The 19,265-nt window shown below is 37.6% G+C and overlaps 1 protein-coding gene across 1 annotated transcript in view; it reads right to left on the reverse strand.

The window, feature by feature from the left end:
- The window catches only part of SEMA5A (sema domain, seven thrombospondin repeats (type 1 and type 1-like), transmembrane domain (TM) and short cytoplasmic domain, (semaphorin) 5A), a 149,461-nt gene that overhangs the window by 60,456 nt on the left and 69,740 nt on the right, over positions 1–19,265 (reverse strand). Inside the window, exons 11-13 of the mRNA XM_010185467.1 lie at positions 16,628–16,809; positions 13,983–14,126; positions 5,878–6,025 (exon numbers count right to left, since the gene is read on the reverse strand). Coding sequence (XP_010183769.1) covers positions 5,878–6,025; positions 13,983–14,126; positions 16,628–16,809 — 474 coding nt within the window. The remainder of the gene's footprint in view (positions 1–5,877; positions 6,026–13,982; positions 14,127–16,627; positions 16,810–19,265) is intronic.

Here is a 19,265-nt window from a genome sequence, read left to right on the forward strand (position 1 = left end):
TAGTTCATCCTGATACCCTGGACAATTCTAGTTTTGTGGGTTTTTTGATTCTTAAGATTTAAGCCTCAACAATTTCTTGCAACAAATTACATAATTTAACGATGCCCTGGATAGAAATTATTTCACTTAATTGGCTTCATATTTCCTTAAAATATCAGTATATTACAATACAGAGTGTACAGAAATAGTCTCCTCTCTAAACCTAACTTTAATTTATATATTAGTCCTCTGTTAGAACCCTGCCTACTCTGCGTTACCAAAATACCAATCTTGCTGAAAAATCCTAAATGCTAAAACTGAATTTAAATTTTTCACTGCTGCACAACTTTTCTACTTATAGTTGGTATCATAAAGAACTCAAACACAAGTTCTATCTTGTTCCTCACTGTGCTTCAAGGTGAGAGCAGGTGTTCCTGTTAATTTTATGTTAAGTTCATGACTTTGCAATTCTGATTTAACTCACTTAATTTCTATTACTTCAGCCCTCAAAGACATCTAGTGCCTCCTATATGACATGCAAATCAGGCTTTGTATTGATGATGCCCCACAACTTCATAACACCAGCAAACGTAATAAATATTTGTCAACCAAAATTACTAATAAGGAAGATCTGTCTAAAATAATTTATTTTGGAAATTTAGAGTAACCTGCCAGTAATCTTATAGTTCCCTTTTCAGAACAACCTAGTGGTAGCTTTATCCATCTTTGAACTCCTACACCTTCTTGCTGGTATATCACTTTAACGAAGACACTTTTTTGTAACCCTGTATCCCAAATTTAATACCATATACTTGGAAGCTGCTCCAATTTGATTGTCAGAAACCCCTGTTGTCTTCTTGAACAATGCCAGAAAGGTATGAAGTTGTCCATATTGGTAATATCTTAAGGGAATGAACTCCATTTTCCGTTTAAATGTGAATTATTTTTTACCCTAAAGTTGTTCAGCATTTTGAAAATCAGAGATCAGGTGAAACATCCCATCCCCACCTGCATCACTTTTTTATCTTCCTTGATTGTTGATATAAAGCTTGCTATTTTTTTCCTTTATAAAAGCAAAGCAAAACAAAACAAAATTGGTGCATTTCTGTACTGTTGTAATTATAACAATCAACAGTCATTATTTTGAGTTTTGGCCAGCTGCTTTCAGGGGTCATGAAGGATTATTTTGCATATCCCAAACTGCCTACATGGCTGTCTACATGAACCATAAAAAAATCGTAATAACAATCTACTTTTCTGGTCCCTTTTTCTCTAGACTAGGAATTAGGACTTTGTTTTGTACCACAGCAAGTATTTTCAAGGCAGACTCTGTCCTTTCTGATGGACAGAATACTTCTGAAAACCTTCCATCTGTTAATTCCCTTTAAAGACTTAATGAAAGAAAACATTACTGACATTTCTTTTTCCAAAACATTCCTCTTCATCTTGTGTCATAACAGAAACTTTAGAATACAGATAGTTATTCTTCCCAAAGTTTTGTGTTCAGAACACTTCTGGAAAATTGAAATAATAGTAATGATAGTAATGACAATAATAATAATAGTAATAATAGCATCACTAGCTACTATTTCTGAGAAATAAACAAAATTCCTCCTTTTTTTAATTCTACAGCAAAACCCAATATGCTTTGTTCTGGTATATGGCAAGTATATACACTTTACCAGTCTCCCATTACAAAAAATAACATTAATGCATATGTTAGCATGACTGAAATAAGAACACAGATAAATATATGTAAAGTATGTCACCTAACTTGAGCTTCAAACTAGATTTCTTATTCTAGCAACAACTTTTTTTAAAACTTATTTTTTATTACTGGCCTGAGGCAAATTCAACTGAGTATATGCTTCTCAGGGGAAAAGAAGCATTTTCTGAAGAAAATGTACAACTTATCTGAGTACACTGTAAAATCTGAAGATATTTGTCCTCTGAGTCATATTAGAACAGTCCATAGAATTCCACAGTTGCTTCTCTAGCGTATGTATCACCTGAATACATGAAAGTAATACCTGCTTTGTGATTCACTTAAGATTTCTACTACCAGATTTTAGCTGCTCTTAAATTTGGCTGTGATGGTCCCGTCTCTTATTAGACAATTTCAAGCATTCTTTAGTAACTTTGATTAACATAAAGACCTTGACAGGTCCTTATGGCTCCAGATTTTCATTTCAAGCTTCATCTTTTTTGACCTTTGGAGTCTCTGTGGTCTAATTCTCCTATATCATAACGATTTATGGTTTTCTATATTAAGTATAAATGCTTTCAGTTCTAAATCTCCAGTCATCCATTTTCATGTATTGAGTGCACTTCAGCAAGACACGCGCCTTTAAAATATCATCATGTTTTTATCTCTTTGGATTATTTATATGGCTCAAAAGATTTATTATTATTATTATCATTATTATTTTATAAGATGCTAAGTTTGCAATAATTGCAGAGAACTCTCTAGTGGGTCCTGATAAAAAATATTCAAGTCTCTCAGTTGATTTCTGCTTTTAGACAGGTAAAGCCAAGGAAGAAACTGATGAGAAACAAGCAAAAAGCAGAACACAGGCAGTATCCATCTGCTGTGATACTGCAGACTAAGAGAAATACAACCAAACTAAAAGGAAGGAAAAATACTCAGTAAAAATTGTGTGGTATAAATTATTAGGTTGACACAGACAGCAGCCATGAATATGATTAAAGCTGCAAAATGAGAACAGCTAAATAGATTAGGATTGGCTATACTGCAGCCTCACAGCCTGGTCTCAGACTGGAAAACAGAAGAAGTAGGTTCTCCTATGACATAAAATCTGGTCCCCTGATACTTCTGGCAAACAAGCTGTAAGACTTCCTTTCTTAAGCCTTATAAAAACAGTTGTTGTTTTTCTCCCCTGACTTCCCATTGAAAAATGGTTCTAAAAACAAAGAATCGGCACAGTTGAAAGGGGTCCCAAGACAGCATTTAGTCCACCCTACACCTCTGATGCGTCAAAAATTTATTTTCATTTCAAGATCAAGTGAAGCCTAACATAGTTATTATCTTCATAAATTACATGCTCTCCAGTTCTCTACCCATTTTTCTTTCCCACTTTTTATGAACACAAGTCATGACTTTAGGGACTCTGAACTATGCAGCTGCAGAAGACCTGGGGCAACTCCTGCCATTCAAACATTGTGAAAGCTTCCCAGACATCGTCCTCACTGGAGGTAAGTAAGAAACCTGGAGAGTGTCCTTTTAGACTAAAGCTATCTTTCAATGGTTGAAACAGAGAACTGGGCATTTTATATCCTTGACTCTATTGTCAGTTATGCTTTTGATTCACAGTGGAAGTTTGACTCAGAACATCTTTTACTCCTCATCTGATATCCAGTAAAGAGGGTAGATTGCTACCGCTTTCATTGCAAGTTTTCCCATGATTATTTGGCTTTCCAAGTGCTCTGAGATACTCAGAACAAAAGATTTTAAAAACAAATTAAATTCAGTAAATATCTTTTATCATCTAAGTTTAACCAGTAACGATGGGAAATTAGTAGTAATAAAGCATAATAATTTCTCCTTTATTCACTATGGTAAAAATCCATAATCATAATTGTTTTGAAGGATATACACTTACAACAGTAAAAACAAAAACTTGGTTGAAGGAGAAGAACCTCTGATAAGTAAACAAGTTTTGATATTCTTGCTCCTCACTCATTGGGATTTTACGAATATAAATATTTGATCCATTCAGCAGTTACAAGAAAGCAGAAAAATACTCCAGATTGCTCTTTCCTACATTAATGAAACAAACTCTTAGAAGAAATCAAGTACTTTTTTCTTCAGGTACACTATTGACAAAGTTCAATGATGGCTGCAAAACTTTTGACTCAAGACAGGTAACTTCCAGGTTCAAATTCACTTAACAGTTTATAGAGAATTTCTATCTTAGGTTGGTTTCCATTGGTGACTAAATATTACCAAGACAACTATGTACTCCAAAGCTAAGTGCTTTCTTGAAACCAGCGATAATTTTCTAATTAATAAAAAAAAACCAAAAACGCTTCAATAGCTGAACTAGTAACATCTGTGACACAGCAGAGACAATGTGCTAAGATCGGTAATAAATTACAAAACCCACTAACATTAATCTCAAAATAGTTATAAATAAGAAATTTTTACACTAAAGGTTTTCCTACTTGCCTCATGAAGCTTCCCGAGAATATTAGAGCTACATATTTTCCATTTTAGATCTTCATTTTGGAAGATACTATGCAAAATAACCACTGCTTTCTTTCATAAACATTAGTATGGAATAAAGAGGGATGAATGAGACAGAGAGCCTTCAGTTCTGCTCTTTTCTATGCTAGTCAGGAAAGTTTAACAATAGATCTAGACTACAGGCCTGCTTTTTTGTGTGTGTACCATCAGAGGGAGGCAAATATTTTGTAAAACTTGGAATAATTCTAAATTATTAGGTTACTTTTTAAAGTTCAACTGAAAGACAAGAAAAAGCCTGTTGTATGTTTTCAATCTACTGAAAATGCAATTCCACCACCAGGATAAATGTTAAAAAGATAATAAATCCTAGGAAAATGCACAAAAACTTAAAATTAGAAAAAGGTAAAAAATGATCCTTTCTTCAGTATTGAATTACTGCCAGTCTAACAAATGGACCACAGATGATGACAAACTTAAGAATTAAGCTTACCCTCTGAAGTGAAGGCATGTAAAAATTGGTTTAATATGTGACAAAGAATGTATTTTTCTTCTACCTCTTTAATATTCTGGAATAAAATTAAGTACATGGTTCTTAGTGTTCAACATAAGGTCTGGTCATTAAGCGCAACATGGCTAAAGCTGAACTCTTATTTTTCATTTTATTTGCTCATTCTTGGTCACTGGGGAGATTAACACCACCATCTGTCATTCACCAGCAGAATCTGTCTTCTGCAGTTATGGCCACTTCGAATTTTCACCCAGATTATGCTTTCTACATAGTGACTCCTTCAGTGACAATTCACCGCTACAATTCAAATTGTCCTGAAGCATCACTCCAAGGTTCATCTTCTGATATTCACCTACACTTGCTAAGAATTTGCTTCAGCTTCTCATTGTCCTGAAACAATATTATTTCCTCTGGCTTTGACAGTGTTAACCATTCAGGAATACTCACACCGAGGTTATCTTCCCAGTGTCATCCTGCTCTCTACATGTCTCTGCTACATTTCTCTGCTGCACCCATATACTACTATGCATCACCTCATTCACCTTCAAGAAAGCAATGTCACATTTTGATGTTCCCATCACATGAAAAATATCACCTATATTTGTTCAGATATAAGAAAAAGCCCCTATATGTTTCTCTTCATAAACTGGGTAACCATAAAGCACTTCCATTCATTCAAGATCATCCCACTGTACCTTCAAAGTCTGACAGCTGCTAGGCTGCTGCTGTGCCCAGAACACTATAGCTATTCAAGCTTACTTCAGCAGTTCCTGGTGATTCCATGTATTCACTTATTGGCTTCTTATGTATTTAGATTTTAAACTTATCTTTTTCTGGGCTGTACAGGACCTGATACACTGGAGTCCTGGGCTCATAGCAAGAATTCCTATGTAATCTCATGATAAAAATAAAAAACACCGCAAACCCACCAAGGACACAGATGCAGACAACCTTGCCTCAAGAAGCTCATAGTCTAGATGATATTCTGAAAAAGCTGAATTACATGTATTTCAGACAGATAAACTGTGTGAATTTCAGCACACACAGGCAATGCAGTGATAAACACACTCTGGTGACTCAGATTAGGGATAGAACATACAGACACACACAGGTGTCCCCACACATAAGGACATCTGTGGCAAATTGCCATAGATATTTGCTGAAGGGAAAGCTGAGAATTGCTTACCACACTGCAGCCAGGACAGTCAGGACCATTTTCACAAGTCCTACGCCGTGCCTGGATCCCTCCTCCACACTGTGCAGTGCAGCGTTCCCATGGACCCCAGCCTGTCCAAAACACATGAGGGGGGCACAACAAATGCTCATTGCAGTACCTGTGAGAAGAGGCAAACAAGGAGGGAAAGAATCTGTTTAGTAACAAGACACCTCCTCCCCAGAAGTCCCTCATACGCATTATCCAGATAGATATCTGAACAGGGAATCATATTATACAAAGGGCCCTTCTCTATTCATAAAGCACTGAACTAACTGTTGTAACACTGCACAGAGTGTTTAAACATTTGAGGTTTATTTTTCAGACTGTAACTGCGTGGGTGAAGCATTTGTTTGCTTTATTCAGTGCCCTTATACAAACCATGTGATACAGCCATGCTATTGTACCATAAGCACATAAGGAAGGTAGACCGCTGCTTTATTAAAAACAGTTGTGGCTATACATCTGGAGAAGAAGTGAGTCAACCAAACGGAAGACAATCATTTATGCAGTCAGTCTTTTATCAGTCTCCAGCAAAGCACTGATTAGGATCCATCTCTCATCTCTTTAGAGAGCTAAACTTGCTTTTTTGCTTTCCACAGTGTCTCCAATTTTATGGGTAAAATAAAAGCTAAACATTGATTCTAGGCATAAAGATCTGTACTGTTCTCCTAATGTTGTCACTTTATCTTTTAAAGGGTGTTTTAGCTATTATAAATTTTGAAGGATTTCCCAGTGGGTTGCAAACTAATTCAGAGGCCTATTAGGATCTTGAGGAAAGCAGAAATATTTTACTACTGAGCTGTCATTATTGTAACAAGACATTCAGATATGTAGGAAGTTCCTAACTTCTAGTGAGTTTTTTCATTTTTCATAAAAAGCTAAGATTCCTTATTTTTTGAGCATGCCATCCAATAACTTTAGCCATAGAGTTATGCTGCTTAGTAAGGAGTCTCTATACAGGTCCAAAGGATTTGGGTCACCAGCAAGTGTGACTGGGGCTTTTAAAAAGACCGTGCTGTTATTTCAGAAAAAGTTATGACAGATATTCAGAAAACAGATGACCCATAAGGAGTGCTTTAATATTTACGGATGTGGCTGGGTGACTCTTGTTCCAAATACTGACTGTCCTGAACAAAACAAATCAATGTTACAATATTTCCTCATTTTTTACACCTGTCATCCAACATCCACTGTCTTCTTGCCCTTGTAACAAGTTTCCATCACTTTGCACTCTCCTGCAACGAAAATTGACTTCAGTAGCTCATTTTCCACAAAAAGAGAAATGAGTATAAACTGTTGCAATTTTCAACAAGAATTACCATAACCACATTTTTTTTACAGAAAGTCTCAAGATCCTCAAGCTCTGATTTTTTATTACTAAGGAATGTGCACATTCAGAATGTTGTGGGGAAAAAAAAATGTTTGTGTATGTTATATACAACAGTAGGTTTATCACATATGCTGCTACCTATGATACAGAATTTTTCCCTGGGTCTGAGCAACTCCATTAAAATTTAAAAGGTTGACAGTGAGGTAAGTAGGGGAGTGAAATTTAGTTTTGTGTTTCTGTATATTTAGGAAACTACTAACAGCTTGTATTGACCTCATCTGCTGTTTACTAATAAACTGCAGAAAAACACCCAACCAAACCCTCAATATTTATGAATCTGCAATGTCAGGATTATTCAGTGTATGATTTGGGTAAATGTTTTTCAATAGTAGCTTCTACATAAACTACCTTTTTTCCTCCTGCATGTTCAATACTTGCAATTCACAGTTCGCATTATGCTATCAGTAAAAATGCAGAGGAATGTTCTGTGCCTGGATAGTCTTCCCCCAAAACTCAAACAGCTGCACACATTCCTTGTCACATGCAATCATTTCTGTGAATGTCCATGATAGCTTATCTCCATGATAATTTGTTGAGAATGTGTACCCAACGAAACATAGATGTAACAGCACTATTTTAGTCCAATTAGTACGTATTTTGTATAATTTAATTTGTTCTTAATGGAGATGCACTAAGTTAGTTTGAGACACACACACAGGATAAAACAAGTCTACCATGAAGTTGACAATTATCAATATTCAGCCATGCAAAAAGTAAAATTAAGAGTGGGACCCATCTCACCTTAAAATATTGGCATGTACAATGTAGCTGTCTATAAATGAAATAGTCGTCCACACTGGAGTAACAGTTCATGGAAAGAAACAACCATTTTAAACAGCATGGTTTACATCACCCTAAAGGGAATGTCTAATGTAGGTCATGCAAATACAGCCCTTAACATACTGCCTTCTCTCCACTGACTATAAAGGCTGCGTGGGAGATAGACATGTGAGCTCCCATTAACTCAATGGAAATTTTATCAACACAAGTTATGGAGACAAGAGCAATTAATTTGATCAAATTAAGAAATGTACAGTAGGAGGATAAAAATGAATGTGCTCTCCACAGCCTGTATTGACTAGATTTCTACAGATCGTAGCGGAAGTTCAGTCACCTGACTCACACATAAGGACTCACATTCATGAGCACCTGAAGTTAGGTGTGACAAATCTCACTTAGATGAGATTCATGACACGATACAGTATCTCTTTTAGTGTCAATGTGCCCTGTCATCTGTTCACTCACTTAAGTGCAAGACAGAAAAGAAACCTAACAACTGACTCAGTAAGCACTTCAAAGGCTGGCAAATTCTGTTAAACTTCACTATTTAAAATGCAGTTGAAACCACATGTTGAAACTCAAAAAAACCCTTAAAATGTCTCTGCAATTTAGGAAAAAAGTTTTAAAAATCAACAGAAGTGACTGGCCGATTTTCTTTTTTTTTTTTTTTCAGTAAAAGCGAGAAAAACCCACAACACAGAATACAAGTAGAATCTTATTCTTATTTCAGCCAGCCAGCCTCTGAAAACACCAGGTATGTTTTCACAGCTAGAGACATCCCTGCAATTGATCTTTGAGAGCTGTACTACAGCACAGGGCTTGGAGCCAAGTTTCATTATATCTTTTCTTGGCTGCATTTCAAGTCACTCAGTAACCCTTTTTCCCTTTTGCTCTTTCGTTCCCTCTTAATTTTGTTCTCAGGACCCACAGGGCTAACATTTTACAGTAATTCAACAAAGCACGCAATACAAGAAACTTGAATCTGTGAAACCACTGCCCTCTCCCCTAATTTAACTGCAATGAGGTCAGAAGGAAGAACAGCCTAGAGAAATGTGGGTTTTGTACAGTGACCCTTCCTGTTTCCCCTTGCAGGAATCCAAGTTCAAATGCCCTAAATAAAGGAATTGCCATACTGGGGGAAGGGAGAATATTCTCTGTCTGTTTGTGTCCACAATCACTGGTTCCTACAGAAATTTTTAAATTTTTACTCCAGGCAATTCCAGTTCAACTGGAATTATTATTCTTGTTCCTATGAAGATCTCACCCTTTAGTAAAACATCAATTTATTTCAGTGTTGCCATGCAGCACTGAGTACCACAGGCTAACTGGATGACAGCCACCAATGCATCTTTTTTATTCCACAGAGATATGCTATTTAATTTCAACACATAGTTCTTAATTTTGAACTATATTATACAGCATGTGTTTAAGAAAAACAAACTAAACTTTATCACTGTCAGCCCATTCCTATAGCAATATACCATTACATGGTGGGTACTCGTGATTACCAGCTGGTGACTAACTGGAAGCACAGACTATACTGAGGTTGATGGGAATGCTGGAGTACTTTAATTGAAGGCAGACACATGATGCACACACATGCCTTACTGGATGAAGATTGCTGAATCAACAGAAATCCCCACCCAGGAGACTGTAGAAAGGGGCAGGGGCCAGGGCATGTGCTCCCAGGGGCTTCTGTGGGAGAAAAGGAGGTAGCAGAAAAAGCAAGGAGGATGGGAGCACACACGTCTTGGCAGACAGGACAGCTATGGGAGCTTGAGCAAGCCCAAAGCCTTGTGGTATTTGAACTGCTCTGCTGAAGGGGACCAGGCTTGTTCACATTGCTTGGAAACAAGCAGTGCTGCACAGAGTAGGCACTTGACTCTCAGCAGGCCCTCCTTCTCATGGAAACAAGCCCAAAATGCTCTGAATACCTGCTGAGGATGTGTACAAAAAAAAAAGGTGACAATACGTACTGCTTCTAATCTTCTTATAAACTTAAACATTTCCAGAGCTTTCAAACGTCTACTCCTCATTTCAGCCAATTTATTTTTCTGCTTCTGATTTGCCGTGCTGTTTTGCTTTCTTGTTTTTTCCTATGTAATCAAAGATAGCTACATTCACTAAAAGCAAGGGATTCTCATTCTAATGTCCCTCATTTCTGCAGATAGCAGGGAGACCAGTGGACTTACTGAGCCCATACCCACAGCATCTTCCACAGAAGGGAAACGACAAAAATTATCACTTTGCAAAAGTTAAGACAGGATATTATAGATTCTATAAACTAAACCCTAGAGAGTTTTCCAGAAGCTTCAGTGAATATCTTTCATACAGGAAAAAATGGAAATTTTTAAGCCCCTAAGGAATTTATCAGGATGTCTTCCATCTAGAGTCTTGAACTACAAAATTATTTTATCCGATTAGCAAATTTTGTTAAAATACTATTTTTACTCCCACTCCATATTCTGTCTAAAGGCACATCAGATGCACTTTTGACCTATATCTACAAGGGGAATTGGCTTTGTAATATGAGTCTTTGCTGCTCTCTCTCAACTATTTTCCAGCCCCCTCCTAGACCCCTTTAGCAGCAGAGCATGCAACAGCTTAACCTATCTGCAACACTTTGAATTGGTAAATATTGCCATTGATTTCAAGGGAATAAGCAGCAAGCACAGAGCTGCCCGATACATTAGCCGTGACAGGATCATGGCTTTCATGAAGAAAAACAAACATAGCCTATACAAACATCAAGCTCTTAATGCATGAACAAATACTCTCAAACTGAATATACATTCACATCTGGGGATGAATTTACCTAAGCTATATGCTGCCCTTTCTGTGTTTGCTTTCTATGAAGTTACGCACTGGACTTCTACTGAAATCACTGTTTGTTGAAAAGCTGTTTCATAGTTTGGCACAATGTTGGCTGTGGAAGCTGAATCCTGTATTTAGGCCCCTGAACACATGAAGGTGACATGAATATGCACTTTTAAAAAGAGAAATGCACACAATGTGTAAAACAACTAATTCTAATTTTTAGTAAGACTACATATACATTCATTTTACATGTGAACTGGGTCATTAAGAAAGTAAAATGGTAGGCTATTTATAAGCATTGATTAATTTCAATGAAAAAAATCTGAGAAGCTGCTTATTGGTACTCTGGATATAAACCCAAGGTAAACGTTTCTTAGGAGTTACTGCTTGTGGAATATTTGCTTAGCCTGCCTAAATGTACTGGGCTCAGTTCTCAAATGTACTGTTTCCATTTGGTGCAGATGTAACTCCAGCAGTTCTGGAGTGGAGTAGTGGATTAAGACTACTGTAAATACTGGTACTCCACTGCCCTCACCGCTTGAAGCTCTCTACAAGCTGTCAGAACCCTGAGGAATTTCATAAAGCCCTAATGACCCCAATCAGCCTCACCTGGGACATCTACCCACACCTATGGGCCTAGAAGCATTATTGAAGCTCTGCCAGGGACCTTCAACCCCTGCCTGAGCTGTGCTGTTGGAGAAGTGCTGGACCTCATCCCTGGCCCAACATGGAACCCCTTGGTCTAGACCTCAACATGTGGACTGGCTTCTTGCCTTGGCCCTGTTGCTATAGACCTGCCCAGTGACCACTGAATCTGATCCTAACCCTGGCCTGTGGCTTGGCATCTCAGCTGGACCTCAGTCCTACCTCATCGCTGTGATATCATCTATGATACACAGTCCCCAGGCTTGCCCTGCTCCCCTGCTGGGGGTGGTGGGATGGGCCCTGGCTGGTGGGTTTCCCAGGACTCTCTGCTTTTTACAGCTCTGAAAAGATTTATCTAAGAACTTGGCCTGACACTGACAAGAATCCTAGCAAATAACTGATGCCTTATTTCTCTAGCTGCTTTACAAATGATATGACAAAACTTCCTAATATACCACACCTTCTGGAAATAAATTTTACAAATACTTTTAGAAAACAAAATTAAAAGTATCAGCACATATCATGGATAACTTAAACAAAATAAAGGTAAATGCAGGAAGGTCAGCTGTGAGCAAGCTAGAGAGTGAGAGGAAGGTGCAGGGCTGGTGAGAGTGAAGGGTGTTCCAAGGAGATAACAAATAACAAGAGGAACTGTGAGAGAAAAAGGCATCCTGCAGTAAACTCACAGAGACGGACATCCCAGATTGCTGCTGAACTGGATGAAGAGTGAAAGAACAAGTAACCTGCAAGCTACAAAAACAAAGCAATATAAGCCTGCTGTTCCTACAGAACTGTTACATACCAAAATTCAGTCCTTCTAGGCTGCTATTATTTCAACCCATTGTGAGTATCACATTCTATTTTGTAACCGCTTTTTTAGTGCAGCCATTGTCTTAATACTCAACATTTTATTCCATAATTACGGAAGTATTTCTCACAGTTTTCTGTATTTCTCTGAAACTCCTTATTGGATTTTTATTCCATGCTAAACTTAGGTGAACAATGACTACTAAAATTCATAGTCCATCACCAGAAGGTCTATCCAAATTAAACTCTTTTCTTCTACATTCCTTTTCTTCTATATTCAGTCATATTGTGTCCTGCCCTGAACTGGCCTCTCAGTTCAAGAAAATCAATAACTGTTATTCATGCTGAGACAGATCTATGTAGGAGCAGATACAGATTTGATGGTGATGGCATTTTGGTTGGGCAACCTATTTTCAGAAAGCCATTTACAAAATACAAAATGCTCTCCTCTGTAACGAAATGGTGAATACTCATGGCTCTGAAACAGCAAAAAGTGTTCACATGTTCTGTGATGCTGATCTTTTACATTTAGAGTTAGAAAGACCAGGTCCCTAATGATCTGTTATTACATAAATGTGTGTGGAATCTCTTCATCTGAAGAAATGCCAGAGTTTATGTTTAATTAAATTCCTCATTGAAAATCATTCTAAAGGTTAATGAATCTTGCTTTCATCCAACAGCCATATAGGATGCTAAATCACCCATACAGAAACACTGAAGTGAGCTGCAAGTGCATATTGAGAGGAAACAGATCGACATACATCTCTTGGAATGGATGACTAAGTTACTCCAAATTCCTACACCAACATCAGTCTTCTGCTACCTAGCTTTTTGGCATGCCTTGGAAAACAACATAATACATCTAAAAGTTGCAGTTTATCTGAATATATTCGAGTTCGATTAAAAGAAGAATTTAATTCCTGCTAAAATTCCTAACACATAAATTACAGTCTAGAGGCATTAGAGTGCATGCAAAATGGAATCAGAGACCTGAACTTTACGTTCTGGGCTAGTGACAAAATACCAGTGCCAAAGCAGTAGATGGTGAAATAAAAATCTGAGTTGACTTAACTGCTCAGGGGTTAATAGATACATAAAAAATTGAAAAAAAAACCCAACCCTGAAACCTTACTAAAAGATATTTGAGTTCAAGGTGAATTATATTTATTGAATATAAAGCAAAGCCCTTGAAACTTCCTTTCATGTTATATAATTGCTTAATTCATTTAAGACAGAAAAAAAATGAACTCACAGCATCAGTAACATAATGCTGTGACCTTACTATATTTTGCTCTGAATTCCAGGTCTTCAGGCTGGGTGAGTGACAATTCAAACACACTGCAATCAATTTTCAAGGAGAATCAATTTTCAGGGTCTCAAGGGACAGCAGCACATTGCTTCAGCACAATTCTCTGGCACTACCAGGAGCTCTCAGCTGGCTCAGGAGGGATGCAGCTAAGTGAAAGATGAAAGAACCACTGCAGACCCACAGCCTCGCTAATGGGAATACTGCTACTGTGCAGCAGTGGAGTTAAAGAGAGAGTGAAAGGAAAGGGAAGGGAAAAACAAGGCAGGTAAAGGAGAAAATGCCCTGCGGAATAGAGCTGAGCAGAAGAAATTAAAAAGGATAGCTCACCTCTCCTCACGATTCTGTCCCACACAGACACGTCCTCCATGTCGAGGGGTTGGATTGCTGCAGGAACGCTGACGAACTTGAAAGCCTATTCCACAAGTGGTACTACAAGGTGACCAAGAAGTCCATGGTGTCCAGCCTCCATTTCTGGTAGAATAAAAAGCTCAGGCTCTGTCATCTGTTATACATAGCGAATGGCTGATTAGGTGTGACTGACAGCAGAATCTGGCCCATTCATATTTCTGTAGAAGTCATCAATACTGCAGTGTGTTCCATTTCTTAAAGAATACTGAACTAAAATTAAGGTGCTCTGATCCTTCCATATTCCATGCTTTGTTATCAGCAACTGCTAAAATGACTTCATTACACAAGAAGTATAAAGAAATGAAGCTGTTTAGTTGCTTTCAGACACTTTACTCTGGGTAAACTTCATCTGCAAACTCTTCACAGAATCACAGAATCGCTCGGTTGGAAAAGACCTCCGAGATCATCACCTGTCTACCCCCTAAACCATATTGCTAAGTACCTCGTCTACCCACTCTTTAAATACATCCAGGGATGGTGACTCCACCACCTCCCTGGGCAGCCTGTTCCAGCCTCTGACAACCCTCTCAGTAAAGAACTTCCTCCTTATCTCTAACCTGAACCTCCCTTGGCACAGCTTGGTGCCGTTTCCCCTTGTTCTGTCCTCCATCACCTGGGAGAAAAGACCAGCACCCACCTCTCTACAACCTCCCTTTAGGTAGTTGTAGGTGGTGATGAGGTCTCCCCTCAGTCTTCTCTTCTCCAGGCTAAACAACCCCAGTTCCCTCAGCCGCTCCTCATAAGGCTTGTTCTCCAGACCCCTCTTGTATCAAAGTTCTCAAGAAAACATAATTGCATATTGCTCCTATTATTATTTTTGGGTCTTTTTTTTCTGGGAGATTAAAAAGTCATGTTTTGATCTTCTGAAAGTGATTAAAAGAAAAAATATAATAAGTAAGTGTCAAAATGCATTAGTTCATAATTCCAACAGGATCCTCTGACAAGTCACCAATACTTTATTTGTAATGTTACAAAAAAGTTAACAGAATTCACATGCTGAACCTTGCATTTGTGAACTTCTGGAAAGGACACTCCTGTCCCTCCCCAGTAAACCCTAGGAAAAAATATTCTAGACCAAACATCTCAAAAGAAATTTCATACCCTGTCCTAAACAAAAAATTATGCACCTTAGCAGTTTCCAAAACCTTTTGATGGCTAGCTTGCAATTTCTGTATTGGTAGAAGACAAACAGAAATCAATAATAATAAACTAATGAGTTCCTGAGATTTCATCATAAAAGCAAAAGTTAACATAGTGCCTTACTTGATTTTGAAATAACTTTTTTTAATAAAGAAAACTAAATAAATCTAGTAATAAAAATTACATAAGATTATTCAAGTAATTTACCACAAATGTTACCAATTCAAATTTCACTTATCTTGATGTCTTGTTATTATAAGGGACATAAGAGTTGATAACACAGAAAAAGAGCTTTTGAAAAAAAAAATCAGGTATTACTGGTAACACAGACAAAAACATAAGATCTCTGTCAATGCAGTGTCTGAACCAAGTGGTAAAATTAACAAAATATCTGGATATCCATGAATTCTGGGAATCAATTACTATATAGCGGTGTTAACAGAAGTAAGATGTTAAAATAGAAGTGTCATGCTGCCAATTGCAGTACGTGAATCAATCATGTTCCAAGTTCCCTTCTAAACCTGACAGCCAATAACTGTTCGATTGTTCAGTAGCTCAGAGCATGCATATCTTTCCTGCCATTCTCCTGATCTGATGTTATATACTATATTGTTATGTTTTTAATAATTTCCCTAAAATTGACTATTTCCACTTACAGAGCTCAGTTATTTTGTGCAGAAGGAAAATCAGTTTTATTCACTATCATGATGTGCTTCAGATGTTTTAAAAAAACCAAAATAAGCAGAGACAAAAAGCAGAAAGAATCACTGAAAATAATCAGAATGCACTAGTATGTAAGTTTCATCTTGCAATTATACTATGTATAATGTTTTAAACATGAACTCCTGATGGAGTTCAGAATATGCGGTGTTCTGAGCCTCTGAAATGATCTCTCACTGTTTTTTCTGAGAGCAGTTACACGCCTGAGGAAGACCAAAGAATGTCTAGAGTGGCACAGAGACTGACAATAGATCTAGATGTCATGATGCAACCAGAAGATACAATGAAAACATTTTTCCCAGGGCAGAATGGGGGAATACAATGGTGATGTGAGACCTCCAAAAAAGTAAACAGATCTGACTTCCAGAAAAAAAGCTTTATGACTTACAGAACTGAGAAGTATCATACTTTGGATACAACCAAACATTGAATATTTTATCTCTGAGGTTTTGTTGAAATTAGCTGAGGATAATGTTACTTTGTTACACAGCATTTGAAATCACTATTTGCCATCTGGTTGATTCTCTCTCCCACAAAACCTGAGAGATACTTTCTAATGTCTCATTTGCTGTGGCAAATGCTATGAGCTGTTTTATGCACAAAACAGGACCAGTGGATTGCAGATGAGCTTTCAAAGGGTAGGTTCTATTCTGATTAAGTTTAAAACTTTTATAAACGATAGGACTAGAAATTGTTTTGTGTACCTGGAACAGTTGGCAATCTCCATGGTTGGTCCTTCACACAGCCAACCTCCGCACTGGGGAGCAGGACTGTCACACACACGTGTCCTGCAGAGGCAGGAGCCAACACTGGCACCGTCGGTGTGGGTGCAAGGTTTCCACTGAGACCATGTTCCAAAATGCCCATCCACTGTCAGATTCCTCATCTAGAAATGAGCACAACAGAAGGGCTTACCTGAGGCCTGACAGCTCCTTCATACAACCTCTTAAGGCTGTAGTACATGGAGGTACAGCCTTCAGCCACCAACAACAAAAGTATCCACTGAAGAGGTAGATCTTCCACACACCAAGCTCCCCTTAAAATTTCTGTAGCTGCATGATTCCCACAACCTCCAACCAATCTGGGCCACTGGATGCCACCACTATAGCAATAACATTAATCACAACTAACTGTCACCCTTTGCAACCATGCTTGCTTACGGTGATTGAGTAAAATCTATAGTTTCACTTTCTTGATTATCTTCTAATGACACTCTTCTTATTTCCAAAAATTTACCTGTGATTAGGAACCTGGATACTGACTGTAAAACAACACGTGCAAGAATGCTTGTGGAAATAATAGTCCAGGGTAAACAAAACTGGATGAAACAACCTCAAATCTCCATGAGTGTCTTTTTTTTGACAACAGTTTTTTGAAGCACATATCATACAGCACCATTTCATAAACATGAAATGTGGTTTCAAATAAACATTAGATGCAATTACAAGTATAAATCCTAAAAACGTGTTCAAAAAGCAGCACTAACCCCACGTGATGAGACAGTTTGCTCCAGCTGAAGTCAATTCTCGACACCTGTTTCTGCATTGGAAGGGTCAGACCATTCTCAACTTGACTGGAATGTTTCCATCATGCAGCCATAACACATGTTAATAAGAAATCTTTACCATCCAGCTGAAACAAAATGTTCTAATAGAAATTGCAGCAGTGGCCATGGTTATGGGAACTTCTAAAGAAAATGTGACTGGACATGGGGAATTCAATTCTCTTAACAAAGACAGGCTTTCATATTATATCTTTCAGGAAGGTGTTAATTTTGACAGATCTGTGATCATAAATGGAAATTATGGCCACTTTTTCACGTAAATGGTAAAGGACTTGCCTTTTTATTGTCACATTTTAACTTTCAGTCATAACAACGCTACTAACTAGTGTAGTCTAAATAGCGTTAAAGTTACTCTTAGATTAAAATGTGGCCATGCATATTTTATCAAATTCGTAAGAATGTAACACTTTAACAGTTGCTTACATGTTGAAATAGGAACTACAGTTGTAGATTGTAATGAATTATCTGAAATGGTGTCTCCCCTTGCTATTTTTAGTATTGTTTCATTATAGCAGTGGTGAGTGAAGCATACATTTCATTAATAATTTGAAGATACAAGAGATTTAATTACAGCACAGGACATGTTTCCACTGCCACACTGGGTGCTGGCTGATTCCTTCCACTGTGGTAAAGGTTCCATAACATTAATATTAATTACATTTCTCATTATTTATTTTTCACCAATTTTTATTTATTTTTTTAACGATAGCTTTTCCACAGAACAGCTATGTGTATATTCTGCCAGTCACAACTGACATAACCATAATTCATATTTCCAAAATTCTGCTGACAGCTGTTTATTGAAAATAATTTATCAACCTTTGCTCATACAGAGTGTACTGTTGTTTTTCTTAAGACAACAGGAAATATTTGCTTCTTGTTAAAAATGACAAGTAAACCCATTCTCTTTTACACTGCTGGTCTAACAAAGACATAGTTCATAAACTAGTAATGATATGTCTCCAATTCAATTACTGTCAGAGATGTGAAAATACTACTTTCTATTTCTATGCTACAACAAAACATCTTTATTGTTGCACCTGCAATTATAAACTAAGGCTACAGTTGTCTATGGTTGCAATAATTTATATCAAATGGCAGTGAAAGTATTTGTCAAACTTAGCTAAAAGCTTGACCTCAGAAGCACATACTGATGGCAGGTTTCTTTTTCTTGATTCTTTCCCCTTACTCCTGTAAAGATCATCCCACTGCAATCTCTGCTGTTTGCCATGACTCACCTGCTCTGTCTTGCTATGAATACTTCTCTTTCACAAGTGATATCAAACAATTTCATCACAGAACTACAGAAAAGCAAAATGTACTGATGAGGGGCCTTTTTACCCCTCACAAGAACCTGTGCGCATTAGCTTATCACCACCTGACATGCCTCAAAGGGGAAATCACAATCAATCAGACAACATGGACTAGATGATCTTTAAGGTCCCTTCTAACCCAAACCTTTCTACCATTCTAACATGTCTGCCCTTTCCTGGCAAGGCTACACTTTGCTTTCTCTCTGTCACCCTGGTTTTGTCACCCTGTCCCTTCTTCCTTACTAATGTCTTCCAATCACCTTTGTCTTGAGCTTCTCTGCTCCCACCTTATCTTCCTGGTTTGTGCCTCTGCACTCTGAGTCAAGGTCACATCTTCAGTGACCTAACCCTTAAATCTGTCATGACCATTTTGGGTTGAGATTACTTTGTGTAAAATTCCATAGCTCTGGAGTATTTCCTGAAGCTGCTAATGAATTCAGGTAAGATCACATACTGTACTCTTTC

Source organism: Mesitornis unicolor, unplaced genomic scaffold (assembly GCF_000695765.1).
Source record: "Mesitornis unicolor isolate BGI_N332 unplaced genomic scaffold, ASM69576v1 scaffold8235, whole genome shotgun sequence".
Lineage (NCBI taxonomy): Eukaryota > Metazoa > Chordata > Aves > Mesitornithiformes > Mesitornithidae > Mesitornis > Mesitornis unicolor.